General features: G+C 50.8%; 1 protein-coding gene across 1 annotated transcript in view; it reads left to right on the plus strand.

Moving 5' to 3' along the window:
• Positions 1-20,931, plus strand: part of UNC13A (unc-13 homolog A) — a 64,556-nt gene that overhangs the window by 33,070 nt on the left and 10,555 nt on the right. The window contains exons 18-41 of the mRNA XM_072721259.1: positions 538-679; positions 803-972; positions 1,623-1,738; positions 2,820-2,983; positions 3,383-3,533; positions 4,094-4,162; positions 4,490-4,579; positions 4,797-4,931; positions 6,888-7,021; positions 8,314-8,399; positions 8,587-8,713; positions 9,479-9,575; positions 9,943-10,086; positions 10,856-10,939; positions 11,442-11,519; positions 11,742-11,830; positions 12,290-12,442; positions 13,582-13,705; positions 14,666-14,671; positions 16,471-16,509; positions 17,639-17,668; positions 19,062-19,118; positions 19,480-19,560; positions 20,352-20,499. Coding sequence (XP_072577360.1) covers positions 538-679; positions 803-972; positions 1,623-1,738; positions 2,820-2,983; positions 3,383-3,533; positions 4,094-4,162; positions 4,490-4,579; positions 4,797-4,931; positions 6,888-7,021; positions 8,314-8,399; positions 8,587-8,713; positions 9,479-9,575; positions 9,943-10,086; positions 10,856-10,939; positions 11,442-11,519; positions 11,742-11,830; positions 12,290-12,442; positions 13,582-13,705; positions 14,666-14,671; positions 16,471-16,509; positions 17,639-17,668; positions 19,062-19,118; positions 19,480-19,560; positions 20,352-20,499 — 2,514 coding nt within the window. The remainder of the gene's footprint in view (positions 1-537; positions 680-802; positions 973-1,622; positions 1,739-2,819; positions 2,984-3,382; positions 3,534-4,093; positions 4,163-4,489; positions 4,580-4,796; positions 4,932-6,887; positions 7,022-8,313; positions 8,400-8,586; positions 8,714-9,478; positions 9,576-9,942; positions 10,087-10,855; positions 10,940-11,441; positions 11,520-11,741; positions 11,831-12,289; positions 12,443-13,581; positions 13,706-14,665; positions 14,672-16,470; positions 16,510-17,638; positions 17,669-19,061; positions 19,119-19,479; positions 19,561-20,351; positions 20,500-20,931) is intronic.

Consider the following 20,931-nt stretch of genomic DNA (forward strand, 5'->3'; position numbering starts at 1 on the left):
CCACTGGGGGACAGTGTTGAGCTCACACAGCAGAGTGGTCCTACCCAGGGGTGGAAGTCTTAGGCTGTTTATCCATGCCCAACCTCATTAGAATTTCCCTGAAAGCAGAGATGAGGATTTCAGGGCAGATGGATATCCAGGAGGTGGCCCTAGGAAGCCACAGTGCTAGTGGAGACATGAGTCTGGGAGCAGGAAGGGAAGGAGCCCTGCAGGGGACACCAGTAAACAGGTGACTCCATGAGCAACTGTAAGCTCAGTCCTGCTGGAGATTTCAGGACAATGTATAGAATGTCCTACCCCGGAGTGACCCTGGGGCACCTTCGCATTCTGCATCAGCTGAGGGCTCCCTGAGTGTTAACTCTCTACCATCCCCTTCACGTCTTGTGGGTGTCCCCATGGACTCTTTTGATCAGAACAAAGCCCTCAAACCATGTCACAGGTGTCCCCAGTAAGCAACCTGAAGCCCGTGGCAGTGACTGTTCTCAGCATGTGTCACTCCTTGAGCTCATATTTGTATTTGTCCTTTGTGTCTTACAGTGGTCTGTGCCCAGGGCTTGCAGGCAAAGGACAAGACAGGATCCAGCGACCCCTATGTCACTGTCCAGGTTGGGAAGACCAAGAAACGGACAAAAACTATCTATGGGAACCTGAACCCTGTGTGGGAGGAGAACTTCCACTTGTAAGTGCCTGGTTAAACCCCTGGCCCCCTCGGCGGAGCTCTCTGCTGGGGCAGCTGCAGGGGGCTCCAAGAGCAGTGTATGCTGGCAACCTGACTCCAGCCTCTGCCTCCCCCACCCTGCAGTGAATGTCACAACTCCTCAGACCGAATCAAGGTGCGGGTCTGGGATGAGGATGATGACATCAAATCCCGTGTGAAGCAGCGGTTTAAGAGGGAATCTGATGACTTCCTGGGACAGACGATCATCGAGGTGCGGACACTCAGCGGCGAGATGGACGTGTGGTACAACCTGGGTGAGCATGGGTGGTGTTCTGCAAGGGACAGGGAGGGTGTCCCAGAGAGCCAAAGAGGGAAACCAGGGTCAGGAAGAGTTAGTCTAGGAGCCCAGTCTGAAGAGGGAGGCAGGGTCTATGAATCCCAATCTGATGTGGGAGGCAAGGACTGTGAGGCCCAGTCTGATGGAGGAGGCGGGGTCTGTGAACCCAATCTGATGGGGCAGAAAACAAGACCTGAGGATCCTAGTCTGAGGAGAGAGGCTCCAGCCCAGGAACCCTGTCTAAGATGAGTGGACTCTGCAGATCTTGATCTAATGGGAGAGGCAGGGCCTGAGAGCCCAGTCTGTGGGGGAGAAGCAGGGTCTAGGGCTCCTGGTTAAAGAGGAAGATGAGGACTCAGGAATTTAACCTGAGCAAGGAAGAAAGATCTGGAGGCCTAGTTGAAGGAAGAGACAGGGCCTAGCGAATTCTAGGCTAATGGGAGAGGCACAAGCCTAGAAAGCCAATCTGAAAAAAAAGCCAAGAAAAAAAAAAAAGAAGAAAAAGAAAGCCAAGTTACCCAGGTCTTAATCTCAGGGAGTCCAGGAGGGCTACAGTCATGCATACATTAAAATATACTAGGCCCGGATTGGAAAGTTCTGATGCAGCCATTCCTTTCTGTTCTACAGACAAGCGGACTGACAAATCCGCTGTATCAGGTGCCATCCGGCTACACATCAGTGTGGAGATCAAAGGGGAGGAAAAGGTGGCCCCCTACCATGTCCAGTACACTTGTCTGCACGAGGTGAGGCCCACCGCTCCTCCCTGCCTTCAGAGCTCACTAGGATCTCCCACATTGACCCCACTTGCCATTTCTGCCTGCCCTAGCCCCACCTTCCTCTTTCCAGCCACACCATCTACACTCCCTGGGCCTCCAAGACTGTCCCCCATGCCATTCCTTCTGCCTGGAAAACTACTCCCCCCATCCATCTAGTTTCAGGGCTGCCTCCTCTGGGAAGCCCTCCCTGACCTCTAGGCAGACTCTCACTAAGCTCCAGGCCTTCCATCTGTCCCAGACCCAAACAGGGGGCCTCTGGAGAGAACTCGGTTTGTTGAATGAATAAATGATTAAATGGACAAATAGATGATGAGTGGTTAAAAGGATAAGTGGATGGACAGATGTGTGGTTGAACTATTGGAAGTATAGATGGATGGATGAGTAAATTTGGGGGTGGTTGGATTGGTAGTTGGGTGGAAAGATAGATGTCAGATGAATGGATGGATGGATGGATGGATGGATGGATGCATGGATAAATTGATGGGTAGATAAATAGGTGATGGATAGTTGGATGGATTAATTGCTGAATGGACAGATTAAATTGTGGGTAGATATATGGAATGGATGGATGGTGGTTGGATTATTAGAAGGGAGGATTAGTGCATGGATGAAGTTTTAGGTAGATGAATGGTGGGTGGGTGGATGAGTGGATGAATGGGCAGGCAGATAGATGGAAGTTTAAATAGATGGGTGGTGGACAGAGGGATAAAAGTATGGTTGGATGAAAGGATAGAGGAGTGGACAGGTGGATTTGGGGGTAGCTGGATCAATGGGTGAATGAGTAGACGGATAGATAGATAGATGGATAGGTGGGTAGGTGGGTGGACAGACAGATGGTTGTATGGTTAAAGTGTTACAAGGATGAGTGAGTGGATGGGTGAAAGTTTTGGTAGTTGAATGAATTGGTGGGTGGTAGATGGATGAAAGAGTAGATGAATAAATTAATGAATAAGTGTATGGCTGATGTAAGCTGCCCTGGACCTGGGATCTTTCTAACCCCTTGTGCCTCAATGCACTCTCCATGATGCCTTCTCCCTCTTGGTGGCAGAACCTGTTCCACTTCGTGACAGACGTGCAGAACAATGGGGTTGTGAAGATCCCAGATGCCAAGGGTGACGACGCCTGGAAGGTTTACTATGATGAGACAGCGCAGGAGATTGTGGATGAATTTGCCATGCGCTATGGCGTCGAGTCCATCTACCAAGCCATGACGTGAGGCTGCAGGCTGGGGTGGACATGAGGGCAAGGTGCAGGAAACCGGGGTGAGGGGGTCACCAAGTAAACACTGGCAGATCTAGTGGTGGAAGGGTTCTTGGGAGAAGGATCCAAAGAGGGTGTGGGTGTGGTGGGCATTCTGTAATCCCCTGGAGGTTAGGAAAGTACCATTTCTGGGAGTTAAAATAACAGTGTGAGAATCAGAGTTAGAAGCAGAGATAGGGCAACCCATAGAGGAGACAGAGAAACTTGGAAAACAATCTGCCAGAAAGAATGGTTTGGAGGTTAGAGGGGGCCACTCACAGATGCTATCTTGGAGGTATTCTGGGGGGAGGGGGGATCACTGCCTGTCCTGGCTGGATGCCAGGCCTAATTTCTCCCATTCCCTCCCACCAGCCACTTTGCCTGCCTCTCCTCCAAGTACATGTGTCCTGGGGTGCCCGCTGTCATGAGCACCCTGCTTGCCAACATCAATGCCTACTATGCGCACACCACCGCCTCCACCAACGTGTCCGCCTCTGACCGCTTTGCTGCCTCCAACTTTGGGGTCAGTCCCAGAGACCGGGGCTGCAGGAAGAGGGAGAGCCCAACGCTGTGCTGGTCATACCCTGTGTGACTCCCTGGTCTCCAATCTGGACCTGACTTTTTGTGTGACTTTGCACCAGTCACTTGTCCTATCTTTCTTTCTTTCTTTCTTTCTTTCTTTCTTTCTTTCTTTCTTTCTTTCTTTCTTTCTTTCTCTTTCTTTTTTTTTAATGTATTCATGAGAGACACAGGCAGAGAGAGAGGCAGACACAGGCAGAGGGAGAAGCAGGCTCCATGCAGAGAGCCCGATGTGGGACTCGATCCCGTGACTTCAGGATCATGCCCTTGGCCAAACGCAGGCGCTAAACCACTGAGCCACCCAGGGGTCCCTCACTTGTCCTATCTAAGCCTCAATTTACCCCTCTGTAGAATGGAAATGAATATTACAGGGGTTCAGTTCTATGGTGGTTGGGGGGCACTTAGTATGTAGTAAGTGCTCACCCAATATGGCAGCCACTTTTAGCTGCTACACTTGACCCCCATGTCCCTGCTTCCATCCGTCTTTCTCCTCTCCTTCCTCAGAAAGAGCGCTTTGTCAAGCTCCTGGACCAGCTGCACAACTCCCTACGGATTGACCTCTCCATGTATCGGGTAAGAAGTGCATGCATGATGACTTGCTTGCTCTTACACACATGTGTGTGCCCACTGGGGAGAGCTCCCATCAGGTGTGTACATGGGAGGACCCATATTAATATGTGGAATGTGTTCCTTTGACATTTTTACACATATGTGGGGCAGCAGCTGCCCAACATGCTAGATACATCCAACCAGACTCCCCCAGTTGCTTCAAGATGTTCTCATGGACCTTCACGTATTTCCTGAAACTTGGCGGAGGGGGGGCTCTTGTGTTTCCCCTAAAACACTGCTACCCCACCCAGCCTTCTTCCATAATCTTACCCCTCTTCTCCTTTCCAACAGAATAACTTCCCAGCCAGCAGCCCAGAGAGACTCCAGGACCTCAAATCCACTGTGGACCTTCTCACCAGCATCACCTTCTTTCGGATGAAGGTAAGAAGGAGACCCAGTCTCATTAGCCCCCTGAGGGGCATTTTCTAGCACTCTTAGCTCCTAATCAAGCAACATTTCACCTGGAGAGTAGTGCCCTTTTTCAATGACCCTCTGCTTTCATGCTGCTACATTTCCTCAAACTCATAACCACTTGTAGCTACTTCCTGGGTCCTCCTGTCCCAGACAGGCCAACTTGTGCCTGTTTCCCTCCCTCTAGGTGCAAGAACTCCAGAGCCCACCCCGAGCCAGCCAGGTGGTGAAAGACTGTGTGAAAGCCTGCCTCAACTCTACTTATGAATACATCTTCAACAACTGTCACGAACTCTACAGTCGGGAGTACCAGACAGACCCGGTAAGGACTCCAGATAAAGCAGAAAGGAATAGAGGTTACCAACCAGACCCCAGCCCAAATCCCAGGTCTGACCCTCCTTAAGTGATTTAACTGAGCCTCAGTATCTCCCTCTGTAAAATAGGGGCATGAATCCATATCTCTGGATTGAGGAGAAAAGTCAAAGATGCTATCTTTAGATAAAATGTAGGTAAGTGCTTAGCATCTGATAGACAACAGATGCGCAATAAATTCAGTTTTAGTTAAACTCAGTTGAGTTTGGCATACAGTGTGCTCCCATAGAATCACTAATGGAATCGCTATTCAATAAATGTTGAATTTAATTTCTTGAGTAGAGGTCGGTTTTGGTCATTTCAACTCAATTTATTTGAGATATATATATATTTTTTTATGATAGTCACAGAGAGAGAGAGAGGCAGAGACACAGGCGGAGGGAGAAGCAGGCTCCATGCACGGGAGCCTGATGTGGGATTTGATCCCGGGTCTCCAGGATCGCGCCCTGGGCCAAAGGCAGGCGCCAAACCGCTGCGCCACCCAGGGATCCCTGAGATCTTTTTTTTTTAAGATTATTTATTTATTCATGAGAGACAGAGAGAGAAGAGGAGACATAGGCAGAGGGAGAAGCAGGTGCCTCACAGGGACCCCAATGTGGGACTCGATCCCAGGACTGGGATCACACCCTGAGCCTAAGGCAGTTGCTCAACCACTGTGCCACCCAGGAGTTCCTATATGAGATCTTTCAACTGTGTTTATCTACACATATAATTCCAGGATTGTCAATAAGGTTTTGAGGAGCTTATACCCTTTTAGAAGGGAAAGATAAATAGATTGAAACTCAACCTAGGGTGATTAGTCCTGGGATGGAGGAATTGCAGGAGACTGTGGGAGCTAAGGTGGCCCCTTCCTCACCTTGGGTTTCTGATAGGAGATAACACATTAGCTCAATTTAGTGAGATTTTATTTCATTTTGTTCATTTACACTCAGGATGACTTCAAGTTGAAGTCAATCTGAGTTTAAATCAAGTCACTTTCAACTGAATTGGGTTGAGATGCAGTGGATTAAATTGGGTTGGGTTTAGTTCAACTATAAAGAGTTGAGTCCCATTTATTTCTATTCAGGTGACTCAACATTGCTCTTGGCTAATTACTGAGCAGAACTGAGTTGGATTAGCAGGGTCTAATTGAATAAAAATCCATTTATTTCTATTCAGTTGACTTGAAGTTATTCTTGACTGGGTTGAGTGGGCTTGAGTTAGGATGAGATGGGTTGTTAGGTTAGGCATAGTTGAGTTCAAATTAATTAGTTTGAGTTGGACTCATTTCAGTTGAATTAGCTACATTCATTTTCACTGATTGGCTAAAGTTGGATTGAACTGGCCTGAGCGTGTTAGATTGGGTTGAGTAGATAGCATTGGATTGGATTGATTCAGTTGAGTTGAATTAGATTGTTAGGTTGGGTTGAGTTCAAGTCGATTTATTTCCATTATTCTGACTTAGGATGATGTTGATCTTGGATGAGTTGATTAGGCTCAATCCAATTGAATTCATTTGAGTTTAATTCAATCCAGTTAAGTTTAATTCCACTCCATTCAGTATAATTGGCCCAAGTTCAGTTTCATTGAATTAATTCTGAGAACCTCCATCTGTTAAGCTAAATGGGCCTGATTGGCATTCATTTCAGCCCCATTTGGTTTAGTGGGCTTCAGTTTTTTCCAACTAAATTCAGTTCTATTCACTTTTATGAGTTGAGTCTAATAAAGCTTTGTTGAGCTGCATGGACATGATCTCTGTTTGGGCCAGTTTACATGAACTCAGTTCCTTTTCATACAGCTCTCCTACCTGAACCACACATGTGTTAATGGGACCCCTTCCTCACTAACCTCCTGTCTCACAATAATGAACTAACCAAGGCACCTATCCCTGAGCCCCTTTGGCCAATGTCTCCACTGCCCCTTCTAGGCCAAGAAGGGAGAAGTTCCCCCAGAGGAACAGGGACCCAGCATCAAGAACCTTGACTTTTGGTCCAAGCTGATCACTCTCATAGTGTCCATCATTGAGGAAGACAAGAATTCCTACACTCCCTGCCTCAACCAGTGAGTTGTGTTATCTGTGCAGTTAATTTTCCGGAGGTCATTATGTGCGTACGTATGTGTGCACAATTTTGTGTCTTATGTGTAAAGATGATCATGTCTAATTACACATAATATGATGTCTATCTAGAGGCAACTGTAGGTATGGTTGTGCCTGAATGAAATATGGCACAGTTTACAAACATATACATGAAACTGTGTGTATGTATACAATTGCTGGTGTAATCAGGCATATATTTTGTATGTATTGATTTGTGTGAATAACAATGTGTACATATATATAATTTTGAATGTGTGTGTAGGTTCATAAGTAATAATAGACATGTTGCTCAAGTATTTACTATATGCTAGATACTCTACTAAATGTTTTACATTTAAATTGCATTATATATTGTATGTAGATGTAATTCATTGTATATTGTAGCCTATGGGTTTAATTGTATATATGCATACAATTGTGGAATGCACTTCAATATACAATATTGTATATTGTGTAATTGTGTGTATGTACATAGTTTTGGTTTGTAGATTTATACATTTGTAGAGTTTTCATCTGTGTTAGCTAAATGAACTGCTGTGTCTTATTTCTCTCTGAGTGCTAGAGGGGCTCCTAACTCTGGTGTGCCAATATCTCTTGGTTAGTTAGATATTCAGTTAAGATCAGGGATTTGGAATGGATGGGCTAAGGGTGGATGCATGTATGGGCAGATGGATGGAGATATGATTGAATGGAGAGATGAACAGATGGGTGGGTAGATGGTTGGATGAATAGGTGGATGGATGGATGGATTGGTTGATGGAAGGATGAATGAGTATATAAAGGAATGGATGGATAGCTGATTGGATGGAGAAATGGATGGATAGATGGATGGATGGATGGATGGTTGGATGGATGGATGGATGATAGATGGGTGAGTGGGTGAATAGGTGGATGAATGGATAGATTGGTGGAAGGATGAAAGGGTAGATAAAAGAATGGATGGCTGATTAGATGGAGAAATGGATTGATGGATGGATGGATGAGTGGATAGACAGATGAGTGAGAGAATGAATATGTAGAAAGGTGGATGACTGGGTAAATGAATGGATGAAGGGATGGAGAGATAGATGGGTGGAGGCTCATGGAGAAGAAGGGCTTCAGTTCAGAGCCACTCAGCAAGTCAGTGGCTTTGAGGGAGCTTGAACCCAGATCCCCCTGTCTATCCTGCACTACCCTCTGGGGTGGGAAGGCCAAAGCAGCCTGTGCCATCTTGCTTCCATCTGGCAAGGTTTCATTATTCTATGACCTTCTCCAGGTTTCCCCAGGAGCTGAACGTGGGTAAAATCAGTGCCGAAGTGATGTGGAACCTGTTTGCCCAGGACATGAAGTATGCCATGGAGGGTGAGTACTCTCATCCCTATGTCTGCCAGCCTGGCTATAAAGGTAGTTGTGCCTCAGTAGTATCCCCTCCGAGGCTGTGAGCACCCTCAGGCTTGAGGTTGGACACCTGTGATGGCCAGAGTAGGTGCTGCCAAGACAGAGAGTGGAGACCCTCCTGACTGAGCCACTTCCATTCTCACCCTACCAGAGCATGACAAGCATCGCCTATGCAAGAGCGCTGACTACATGAACCTACACTTCAAGGTTAAGTGGCTGTACAATGAGTATGTGGCAGAGCTTCCTGCCTTCAAGGACCGCGTGCCTGAGTACCCTGCGTAAGTCCCTTGCCCCAAGCCAGAACTATAGCACGGACAGATAGACTGAGGCCCAGGGATGAGAGCTGACCTACTCAGGGTACCCTGGGCATCAAGGGCATAGTGGGGTTCAAACCTAGTAGTCTCTATTTTCAGCCATTGGACTATGGATTCCTATAGCCCCGACAATTAATATTTATAAGTATCAGAAACTGCACTGAGCAGTCCTATGTGCCTTTTCTCATTTAATCATTTTGACAATTCTATAAGATGGGAGCATTATAATTCCCATTTTGGGGATGAGAAAATGGAGAGTTTAATGCTGAAGGACTTGCCCAAGGTGACATCCAATAAGTGACGGAGCCAGGATTTGAACTCTGGATGTCTGACTCACGGGCTGTGTTGGAGAGCAGGATGGTGGTCACCATTTACCGAGGACCTACTATGTGTTGTGTCATTCACTGCTCACAGCAGCACTGTGGGATAGATACTCCTCTGTTGTACAGGTAATGGGATCCCACAGAGGGAATCCACTTGCCCATGGGTAGTTTATCTGAACCATGAACCTTGCAAGTATGAGCCTTGCCCTGACAGTGACCACGAGGTCCATTTCGTGGCTGAAGTAACCGAGGCCTGGTGGGGTAGGGAAGCAGGGGGGTACCCACCCAAGGCCACAGGATGAATTCAAGGGAGAGAAGGACCTGCCCAAGTACCGTTAAGAACCAGGCAAAGGAGAGGGTCAGGGGATGAGAGGTGGCAAGACCCCACCCCTGCTCTCCATTCCAGGTGGTTTGAGCCCTTTGTCATCCAATGGCTGGACGAGAATGAGGAGGTGTCCCGGGATTTCCTACATGGGGCCCTGGAGCGAGACAAGAAGGATGGGGTGAGGACACTGGCCCATGATCAAGGCCCTAGTGTGCCCACAGTGGTCTCCCTCTGAGGCCCATTGGGATCCAATATGAGGTCAAAAATTACACTTGAGATGAAGCCAGTCTGAAAGATGGCCACCATCTTCGTCTTGTTCATAGTGTTGAAAGTGTTCATTCAACAAATGAATGAAAATTCATCAAGCTGGAAGCCCCACACTCCCCATAGCCTCTGTGTCCACATCTAAGTCACCCTTGCACACTATTCATCTCACTCCAGGGTAGTTGGTCTCTGGCTTTCCCCATGGAGAGCAGGGGGGTTGGATGCTGGGGACTGTCTGGCTCTGACCCCTCTCTTCCTTTCTGGCCTCCGTCCCACTACAGTTCCAGCAGACATCAGAGCATGCCCTATTCTCCTGCTCCGTGGTGGATGTCTTCTCCCAGCTCAACCAGAGCTTTGAGATTATCAAGAAACTCGAGTGTCCTGACCCCCAGATTGTGGGGCACTATATGAGGCGCTTTGCCAAGGTATGGGAGTGCAAGTGGGATTAGGGATGGAGTCCAGATGAGGAATTGGGATAGGGTCAAGGTTGAGGTTGCAGTTGAAATTGCTATTGGGATCAAGGTCAAGACTGGGGTTAAGATTGGGATTGAGGTCAAAGCTGGGGTTGGTGATATCAGTGAGATAGGGGTTGAGGTTGAGATCAATGTTGGAGTTTTGATTGGGGACAGCATTTAGGTTGAGTTTGGAGTTGATGTCAGGGCCGTGGTTAAAGTTGGAATTGAATTTGGAGATGGGGTCAAGGTTGAGGATGGGATTAAGCTTGGGTTTGGGTTTAGGGTTACTATTAGTATAGAAATTCAATTTGGCATTGAGGTTGGAGTGAGTGTTGGGATTAATGTAGAATTATGGCGGGCCTTGGGGTGAGGTTGGAGGTTGGGACCATCTAACTGGCATTGAGGGTTCCAGCTAATTGGCTTTAGGCTGAGTTGAACTTGAGGACTGTAAGTAGGAATTGGGATTCTGTCTGGGATCCAGTCATGCTTGTTCTTGGAGCTGGGTTAATATGATGGTTGATTGCTCTGTGAAAGAGCTGACTCTACATAAAATAGTCATCCTTACCTGGTGGTGTCTCCTCTTGGTTGTGAGGGTCATCTTGGGTAGAGAATTCACCTATTCAAGTGGTCCATCTTAAGTTCTCTTAGGGGTTTGGGTTCATCCCTGATCTCACTAGTGACTCTTGATGGACCTGTCCAGCCCCAGCCCCCATTCTCACCCCATCTGTGTCCTCCCCAGACCATCAGTAATGTGCTCCTCCAGTACGCAGACATCATCTCCAAGGACTTCGCCTCCTACTGCTCCAAGGAGAAGGAGAAAGTGGTGACCTGTGGGGGACCCTATCCTGTCCCCTCTCAGCCCCATTCTGTACCCCCAAGGCTCCATCCTTCCCTGGGCTCTGTGTCTATGTGTGTCCAGCTGTGTGTCCGTGTACCTGACTGTGTGTGTCTGGGGGGATCTGGAGGTGAGGGCACATGCCTTCAGTGTGTCATTGTTGCGAATGAAGCCTTCAGGGTGTATGGATGTAAGTGTGCAAAGCTTTGAGCCCATGTGGGAGAATATGGGTGTGTGACAGGAACTCTCCCCCTTCCTGCTACTCCCAGAAGCCTAGCCCACCCTAGGGAAGTTACTTAGCCCTGTTTCCCTCTGCCAGTCTCGAGACACCCCCTTCCCCAACATTCCCAGAAATCTGGTCCCAAATGCTGTCTTTCATTCTTCCTCCGGACTCAGACCCTGAAACCATCCTGGGGTCCCTGGCAGTGGATGGGGGAGGCTCTGGGGAAGGGTACTGAGCTCTGACTCCCTGCTCTTTTTGCATCCCTAGCCCTGCATCCTCATGAACAATACTCAGCAGCTCCGAGTGCAGCTAGAGAAGATGTTCGAAGCCATGGGAGGGAAGGAGGTGAGGCGAAGCCCAGGCAGGGTCATCACGTACCCTGCATCCCTGCAGGCCCTTGATAAATTCCCGCTCAGCTACTCCCTCTAACCCAAGCAAGCAGCTTCACCATCTGTGCCTGTTGCCTCCCCAGCCCCTTGGGATCTCTTTCCCTGTGTTGGATGGGTGAATACCCCATTTATGTGGTTGCTCTATAAACCTGACCTGCTATCCCTTTTCCCTCCTCAGCTGGATGCCGAGGCCAGTGACATCTTGAAGGAGCTCCAGGTGAAGCTCAACAATGTCTTGGACGAACTCAGCCGGGTGTTTGCTACCAGGTGGGGACATCTCCAGGGCTGGGAGCAGACAGGAGGGGGTATCCCCCACACCTCTAAACCTGGGGCATCCAGAGACTCAGCAGATGTAGTGGTGAAGACTTCAGGCTCGGAGTTAGAGCTGAGTTCAATCCTGGCTTCACCACTTACTAGCTATATAGCCTTGGGTGAGTCATTTAATTTCTCTGAACCTTAGTTCACTCATCTGTAGAATGAGGATAATAATAATAGTACCTGAGTAGGACTGTGCAGTGAGATAAATAGCACAAGTGAATGTCTCAGCCCAGTGCCCAATTCTGCTATTAAACACCACGTCATCCCCTGCTCAGTTATATGCCATGGCTCCTTGATGCTCAGGATAAAAACATAAAGGTCCATGGGTCAGCTTTTGAGACCTCATCTGGCCCTTTCTCTGGGAGGCCTGAAGAGTGTGGTCTGAGCTCCTCCCTTCTATGCCCCCAGCTTCCAGCCACACATCGAGGAGTGCGTAAAGCAGATGGGTGACATCCTCAGCCAGGTGAAGGGCACAGGCAATGTGCCAGCCAGTGCCTGCAGCAGTGTGGCCCAGGATGCTGACAATGTGCTGCAACCCATCATGGACCTGCTGGACAGCAAGTAAGCCAGGCTGGGTAGACTAAGATGGCCAGGAAGAGTTCAAGGATGGGGCCTCAGAGACCTAGGGCTGGCCTGGAGAGGACATTCAGGGCATGTGTTGTTGGGCAGTGGTTGTATGGTTTGGATGGGTGGGTGGGTGGAGGTATGAAGGGATAGAAATATGGGTGAGTAAATGGTTGGAAGGACTGTGAGTAAATATTTGTATGGGTGAATGGACAGTGGTTGGATGGATAGATGACATGAGAAATGAGTGCGCTGATTGATGGGTAGATTAAAAGATAAATGCTTGGAAGGCTAGATGGAGGGTAGATGAATAAAAGGAGGGATGGATGGGTAAATGAATAGTTAGGTAAGTATTTGGATGGACGGATGAATAACCAGATGGATGGATGGACGAATGGATCAATAGATTGAAATAAGGAAAAATGGATGGAAGTGTAGATGAGAGGATGGATGAATGGGTGGAAGGGAGGGAGGGAAGGAAAGAGGGGATGGAGGATGGATAGAAAGTTGACTGGGAAGGAGGGAGCAAGGGAGGAGGGGAGAAGAAAAAAGTTGGAGGGGTCATTAAATTTGGGGGAGGGATAGTTTGGAGGATGGGTGGGTCAGTTGTTGGATGGATCATGGTGGATTGATTACTCGGTCTCCTTGAACCCTCATATATCCAGTCTCGAATTCTTGTTTTCCCTCTCAAGTTTGCCCTCTTCCTATACCATCCCTTCCCCTCTGCCTGAACATGGTCCCAGCCCACTCACAGTCCCTAGTCTCCAGCCTTCCTCTTCCAGCTTACCCTCCACGCTTCTTTCGAACAGAAAAGTCTGACTATGTATCTCATGAACACTCCATGGTTCTTCACTGCCCTCATGCTGAGGCCCAGGCTTTCCTCCCAGGTGTTGAGTCCCCTTCCAGCCTGGCCCCTGCTGACCTGTCCAGTCACCATTTACTCCTCATGTGTGTCATGCTTCATAGCCCCATCAGATCATTCTGGTCAATGGGATCCATCAGGCCCCATTCAGGGGTCCCTGTACAAGCTCTGTGCCCTCTGGGGCATTTTCCCACCTTGCCCATTTGTTGAGGAAAGGGGGCTCTGTAGGTTAGAGCCAGCTGGGCCATCTCTCAGACCTGCCCTTCATCTCCAGCCTGACTCTCTTTGCCAAAATCTGTGAGAAGACGGTGCTGAAGCGGGTGCTAAAGGAGTTGTGGAAGCTGGTCATGAACACCATGGAGAAGACCATCGTTCTGCCGCCCCTCACTGACCAGACGGTGAGGCCCACAGGGGGCCAGAGGGGATTCCTGGGCAGCCTCCCCTGTGGGAGCCCAGAGAACTTGATGCCAAAGGCAATGGGGCTCAGAGGTCAGTGGGGCCATTCAAAGATTAGAGAGGTCACCTATGGATCAAAAGTCACCAAAGAGTCAAATAGGTCATTCATGGGTCAGATATATAAATGTCAAAGAGGTCACGTAGAGTTAAGAGATGTCTAAGGGACACAGAAGTCATATGTGGATCAATAGGGCATACAAAGGTCGGAGATCACCCAGAAAATAAAGAGGTCAACTTGGGGATCATGGCATCCATGGATCACAGAGGTCATATGGGTCAGTGGGTTCATCAAAGGGCTCTTTGGGGTCAATCACGAGACAAGGAGGGGAGATACCATGGACTTGGAAGATCAGAGACCAATAGAACACAGGGCTCCCAGAGGTCAGCCAGAGGTTACAGAGAGCATCCAAGGTCAGAGAGGTCAAGCAGAGGTCAGCATTCATCTACAGACCAGGACCATGCCTCTAGAACCCTTTGGGAAAAGCCCAGAGACCGTGATCCCCAGGGATCAGGCTTCCAGGTGGGATTGGGTGAACCTCAACATCTGCGGAGGGGTGTGGCTGGGTGTGGGTTCCTCCAGGGAGGTGTGAGGGCCTGAGGACGGCAATGGCACATGGGTTGATGGCACAGTACAGAGTGAGAGGACGTTCCTGGGTGGTCGGGGGAGGCTCGGAGAGGGTGGGCAGGGCCGCCAAGAGGCACCGATGGTGGGGGATGGTGGGGGATGGTGGGGGAGGCTTTAGACCTCCCGTCACGTGTCACCTGCCTGTCTCCTCTGGGCTGGGCAGGGGCACGGGGTCCGCCCCTCGGTGCTGTCTCCGCCCCCTCCCTGGCCTTCCTGGGAGACTCATGGTGACTTATTCCCCCCTCCCCCACCGCCCCGCCCCCATCTCGGCTGACAGATGATCGTAAGTAGAGGCCCTTCTGTCCGTCTGTCTGTCCGTCCGCTCTGTGTCTGGACTCGGCCCACCGCGTGGCTGCACCCACCCCACCCAGTGCCCCCTCCTCACCCACCGGCCTCCCACCCACTGTCCCACTTCCCGCCTAGATGTGCCTGTGTCTGTCTGGGGCGGGGCATGGGGAGGGGGCGGGGCCTGGAGGGAGGGAGGCCACGCCCGCCCACCCCGCCCCATTGTTAAGTACCCAGGAGGTGCCTTGGGGCTCCCAAACCCCGAAGCCTAAGGCCAGCATCTCACATCTGACTTCATCCCTTACTTGGGATTCACCCTCACCCCCATGCTCTGACTCCAGCTGGATACTGGGCCCTCTCTGAAGCTAGAAGGAGGCTAAAAGTCAACGGAGTTCTCAAACGTCCTCGCTGGGCTCTCAACTGTTAACAGCCACACAAAATACAGCCCCCCCCACCCCGAGTCCCTACTCAGCTGTTAGGCACAGACCTCCAACCCCCACCACCACCACCCCTGCCTTCCCACTCCCACCGCAGGATCACATGAATCCCAGACACACACCCAGGCACCCAGGTGGGAGACAGCATTTGTGACTTTGGTGGCAGGCAGACCTGGCGTCAAATCCCAGCCCAGCCACTCTGTGACCTTGGGAAGTCACTTCACCTCCCAACCTCCGGTTCCTTGTCTGGAAAAAGAGGTTACCTGTAGTAACTCTCGGAGGGTTGTTGTGAGAACCAAACGGGATGATGCATTAAAGTCTCATCTCTGTGACTACCTGAGGCAGTGCTCACTAAATTAGAGCTGATATTGTTGGTGATGGTAGTAATATGTAGACACACAGGAGGGCAGAGGTCAATAAAACCACTTCAGAGTCCCCTCCCCCCCTTTGTGGACAAGACAATTACAAGATTTCACCTGTCAAAAGTTCACGAGCGTTCATCTCACTTCTTGGTGGCTGCAGTCTGGGTCTTTGGCTGTAACCATCTGGTGGCAGGATACCCAACAACAGTGTGTTTATGGGCAAGGAGCTAAAGGGATTCAGTGTGTTTATGGGCAAGGAGCTAAAGGGATTTATTGATGATTCTTTGTGGGTTTTTTGTGTTTTTTTTTCTTTAAGATCTTATTTTTGTTTATTCACGAGAGACAGAGAGGCAGAGACATAGGCAGAGGGAGAAAGGCACAGGGAGCCTGATGTGGGACTCGATCCCAGGACCCCGGGATCACTCCCTGAGCCAAAGGCAGACGCTCAACCACTGAGCCACCCAGGCGTCCCTATTGATGATTCTTTGTATGCTCGACCTCGTAGTTGCTGTACAGCCTACATTCATGACAACCCTTTGAGTGAGGTGGATATTATTATTCCCGTTTCACAGAAGAGGAAAGCTGAGGCTCAGAGAGGAGGAGTCACTTGCTCAAGGCCACATAGTAAACATGCCAGAGTCAGGTTCCAAATTCAGACCTACCTGAATTTGGAGCCTATTTGATCACCTGTTGACCCAAGAAACAAGATCCTCATATATACAGTAAACATAAACGGATCACACTTTGGCAGTGACTTCTTTCTCTCTGGCTCTGTATTTCTATTTCTCCTCTTTCTCTTTCCTATCTCTCTGACTCTTATAGCTTTTAAGAGTTGGTCATTAAGGTACACACACATTCCTCCATGCAACCCAGCCATCAGCGCCCTGTGCGGTGATAGATGCCCCTTACCTCCTGTCCCCGTGAGTACGTGTGATCACCCTGGGTTCCCACCCCACATGGCTTGCCAGGTTGATCACCCTGTGACGTTGTCTCTGCAGGGCACCCTCTTGAGAAAACATGGCAAGGGATTAGAAAAGGTAATGAGGGCCTCATCTGTGCTGAGGTCCTGAGCTCTGGTGTCTGGGTGTGTGTGTGCATGTGTGTGTCCGTGTACATGGGTAGGAAGGTCAGCTGGGATCACAGGTAAAGGCAGGTGTCCTAGCCAAGTCCCAGAAAACCAGAAGTTAGAGATGAGTTGATTCTCCAGGGTCATGGCTTGGAGTAGGTGTCCATGTGTGAGCAAACATTGGCACAAACGGCTCCCACCCTCTTATAACAAAACCCAAAGGGCTTATCTCAGCCCTGGGCTCAGCTGAAATTCTGTGGCTTTGAGTAGGGCCCGGACCCTGGACTACTGCCCTGGACTGAGACACGTGTTGTTTTTCATGTAGATTTTTGTTGTTGTTGTTCTAATGGGTATTTGTTGTAAGGAGATGGGAGCTGTGGCAACACATGAACAGTTGCCCTTGCTGTGCATTCATGTAGGAACTATCATACCTGTGAGCACACAAGCTTCCCTACTCACTCATTTAGCCCTTTGAGGAGGGGCACATATTCAATGTGCCAGGCACCATATACATGTAAGTGCATCCATGTAGGGGTGAGTGTGTGAGCTTATGTGTGTGACTGTGCACACATGTGGAAGTGTTTAGGGGTCCATGTGTGTATTTTAATGTGTGAGTTCTTCTGTGTGTATGTGTTTTTGTGTGCTGATCCAAGTGTGTATGCGCGCGTGTGTGTAAACTTTCTGCACCTGTGTGGATGTGCTCGGGTGTGTGTCTCCACATTGAGGGAACTCGTGATACCTATAAGTACATTTCTTTTAGAAGCAGCCCTGTGGGAAAAAGTCTTGGGAGTTGGGGGAGGAGAGAAACCCAAGCCCTTTCTCTTCTCTCCCCCTCTCCAAGGCACCCCATCCCTAGGCAGGCTGTCCCCAGGTGATGGGCTGGTTGTAGCCTCCTGGCAGTCGGGGAGTCCAGCCAGAGCCCCCAGTGGGAGACAAGGGAAGGTGCCTAGCTGGGGAGGGGGCCCAGTGTTAGACTCAGGACCTGGGGGGCAGCTTGTGGGCTGGGGAGCGGGACTGTGCTTTGAGTGGGCAGGGAAGCCCCAGTGAGCATCCTCCCAACAGCCACCCAAACTCTGACCTCCGCCTGATTCTCTCCACAGGGCAGGGTGAAATTGCCAAGCCACTCAGATGTAAGACCAGCCTCTCACTGTCTGTCTGGCTCCCACCCCCGTCCCCCTCCCCACCCCGTGCCTCCTTCCACCTCTGTGGTCCTTGCTGTCTGGGGGCGCACTGTGAACCCATTTGTGGTCTCTTCTTCCTTTGTCTGTCTGGTTTGCTGTGAGGGTGGTGGGTGGGGGGAGACAGGAGGGGAGGAGGGTGTGGCAAGGGAAACTGAGGACCAGATAGCTGGGCTCCTAAGTCGCTGTGCTTCAGGACAGCCTCAGGGAATTACAGACAAGGAATCAAAAAAGTGGCCACAGCCAGGCCGATAGTAAGGATGTTAGTAGGGGCAGCTCCCACGGCCAGCTGGTAGACCGTCAATGTGATTCCAATCATCTCAGCTGTAAATGGGCCTCCTTCCTGCCTAGCCCTGCTCAGGACCCCAGACCACCCCAGAGCCCAGTAAATGCAGGACCTCATCGATACTTAGGCCTACCCCAGCCCCCGAGCTAGTGTAGGTGCCCCTGTTAACCAGCGAAGGAAACTGAGACCCAGAAAAGTCTAAGGACATGCCTCAGGTCACCCAGTACAGTGATTGGAGGAGGCAGGACTTGTGGCTTCCAGGCCGATCATTGCCCCCAGCACTGCTCATGACCTTGACGCCAAATGGTAATAACGACAGTGAACACTGAACAAAGACACATTTAGCCCCAGCTAAACCATGAAGTAGATATGATTTCCCCCAACTAGATGAGAAAGCTGAGGTTCAGAGAGGTTAAGTGACTTGCCCAGGGCCACATAGCAGAGCTGGGATTTGAACGCAGGCCCACCCAGGCTCATTGGAGCCATAACCGGGATGCCATCTTGCTGGTGTCTGTTTTGGGTGGGTGGAGGATGGGTACTGAGGTGTGTGTTGCTTGGGGAGGATTCTTCCTTTTACAAGGTCGTACTAACAGCCACCCAGATTACTGGGGGGAAATTCTCCTACAGGAGCATGGGGCCCGGGGAGTGGTGGTGCTGGGGTCACCAGAACCCATCCCACAGTTTTCTTGAAACCCCCTGACTTTGGGCTGCCCAGCCTGTCCCATACTGACAAACACCATCTGGGGCTCCCTGCACCCATGGCTCCTCACTGCCTGCTCTCTTTCTTCTCTGTCCCACAAACCTGGGGTCCTGGTAGAGATGAGAGGGTGGGTAGTGCGCCCACACTGGGATTTGCAGGGACAAAGTCATCACCTCCTCCCCCTCAGCACTTCCTGAGGGGAAGCTCCAGATCTGTCTCTGGGACATAACCATTGCCCTGCCCAGAGCTTCTGGACAAGAACCAAGGTGGTGTCCGGGGCTAGGGTGTCAGTAGGGCTGTGGGGGATTGGTCTGGAGGACCGCCACCCTCACCTCGGCTGTGACTGTTGTTACCTGCAGGGAACCCAGATGATCTTCAATGCAGCCAAAGAGCTGGGTCAGCTGTCTAAACTCAAGGTGAGGCCAAGGGTGGGGACAGGAGGTTGGGGTGGGGACGTTTCCTGGGGGAGAGGTCCCAGAATGGTGACATGCCCAAGGGACAGAAGCCCCACTTGGACTGACTTAAGCCAATTTATTCGCTCCAGTGTGTTGGAAAGATGTGCAAAGTTCAGCTTCAGATACAGCTTGATCAAGGGTACAAATCGTTTATTTGACAAATATTGAGCACCTGCTGTGTGCCAGTCACAGGCAAGGCACCAGGCACACAGCAGACCCACTACCCTACTTGTCAGAGTTTTCCATGAGGCCCACCCCAGACAGGCATATCCCTAAGGTGGGGTCTGCTCTGCCCACCTGGGCCCTCTCTCCATCCATCCAGGACCACATGGTACGAGAAGAAGCCAAGAGCTTGACCCCAAAGCAGTGTGCAGTTGTCGAACTGGCCCTGGACACCATCAAGGTGAGAGGTCCCACCCCTGTCCCTTCCCAGGTGGAACAGGCAAAGGGTGTGACTGGTGAGGACATGGACCTAGACTCCCAACCCACCTTACTTTATTCAATTTATAAACACTCACTGATGACTCCTCTGTCAGTTCCAGGCTGGCTGATGCAGGGTCCCGCGAAGCCCTAGGTTCAGGGGGCCAGCCAGATACAGACACCCCCAGCTCTGGGGTGTCAAGCTCTAGGTCTTGAGGAATGCATAGGAGTTCCAAGCCAGAGCAAACAAAGCATTCTGGGTAGAGGGCCAGCCCATGCAAGAAGCCGGGGGCGGGAGAGGGGGCATGAAAGGGGCCGTGGTCTCCATGAAATGAAAAGCATGAAAACTACTCTGAAGGCAATTTTTTTTTTTGCTGAAATAATTATAGTGAAATAGAGTTGGCAACGTATTAAGGAGGGTGGTCAAGGAAAGCTCTTTGCGATCTTAACCAACGGAGGGAGGAGAGCGAGCCAGCCACGGCAAAATTAGGTGTTTGACTTTGGGAGGGAGGCCGTCCCATCAAGGAGCGCAGGAAGTGCAAAGACCCTGAGGCAGGTACCTCGAGGGGCTGGAGGAGAGGCGAGAGTGTTATTTTGAGAGTGCTGTAAGCCGCTGGCTTTGGGGGCAGGGCTGGAGGTGGGGGAGTAGCAGAGCCGACCAGTGTTCTGAGGCCCCGGGTCATCCAGCACGTCACCACTGGACGGCAGCGGGGGTGGGGTGGGGGTATGGGGCTGCCTAACTAGACTCACCTCTCCTCGCCCTGTCCTCCACAGCAATACTTCCACGCAGGTGGCGTGGGCCTCAAGAAGACCTTTCTGGAAAAGAGCCCGGACCTGCAGTCCCTGCGCTACGCCCTGTCCCTCTACACGCAGGCCACTGACCTGCTCATCAAGACCTTCGTGCAGACGCAGGCGGCCCAGGGTAAGCGGCGGCCTGCTAGCTGCGGCCACCCAGCCCCTAAGCCAGTGAGGCTGCCACCGACTCACCTCCTCTGTGACGTCACGGGCCGGGGCAATTGACAGCCCCCGGGAGTCCCCCCGAGCTCCGCGCTGGCTCGGGGCCAACGAGTGATCGCCTACTCGTGGGGGCGGGACCTCTACGTCACTGGGCCAGGAGGTGATTGAAAGCTGTGGGGCGGGACCTCTTTGAAGGCCAGGCCCCGGGAGTGATTGAAAGCTCCTGGGGGCGGGACTTGGAAGGATGGGATCCAGGGAGTGGTTGACAGCTCGGGGGAGGCGGGGCATATGACGTCATGCGGCAAAGGAATGATTGACAGCCCCGGGGGATGGGAGGGACCCCCGACCCGGAGGAGCGGACCAGAGGGAGTTTCCATTTCTCAAATTCTGTCTTTCT

The sequence above is a fragment of the Vulpes vulpes genome, chromosome 9 (assembly GCF_048418805.1).
Source record: "Vulpes vulpes isolate BD-2025 chromosome 9, VulVul3, whole genome shotgun sequence".
In the NCBI taxonomy this organism is placed as follows: Eukaryota; Metazoa; Chordata; class Mammalia; order Carnivora; family Canidae; genus Vulpes; species Vulpes vulpes.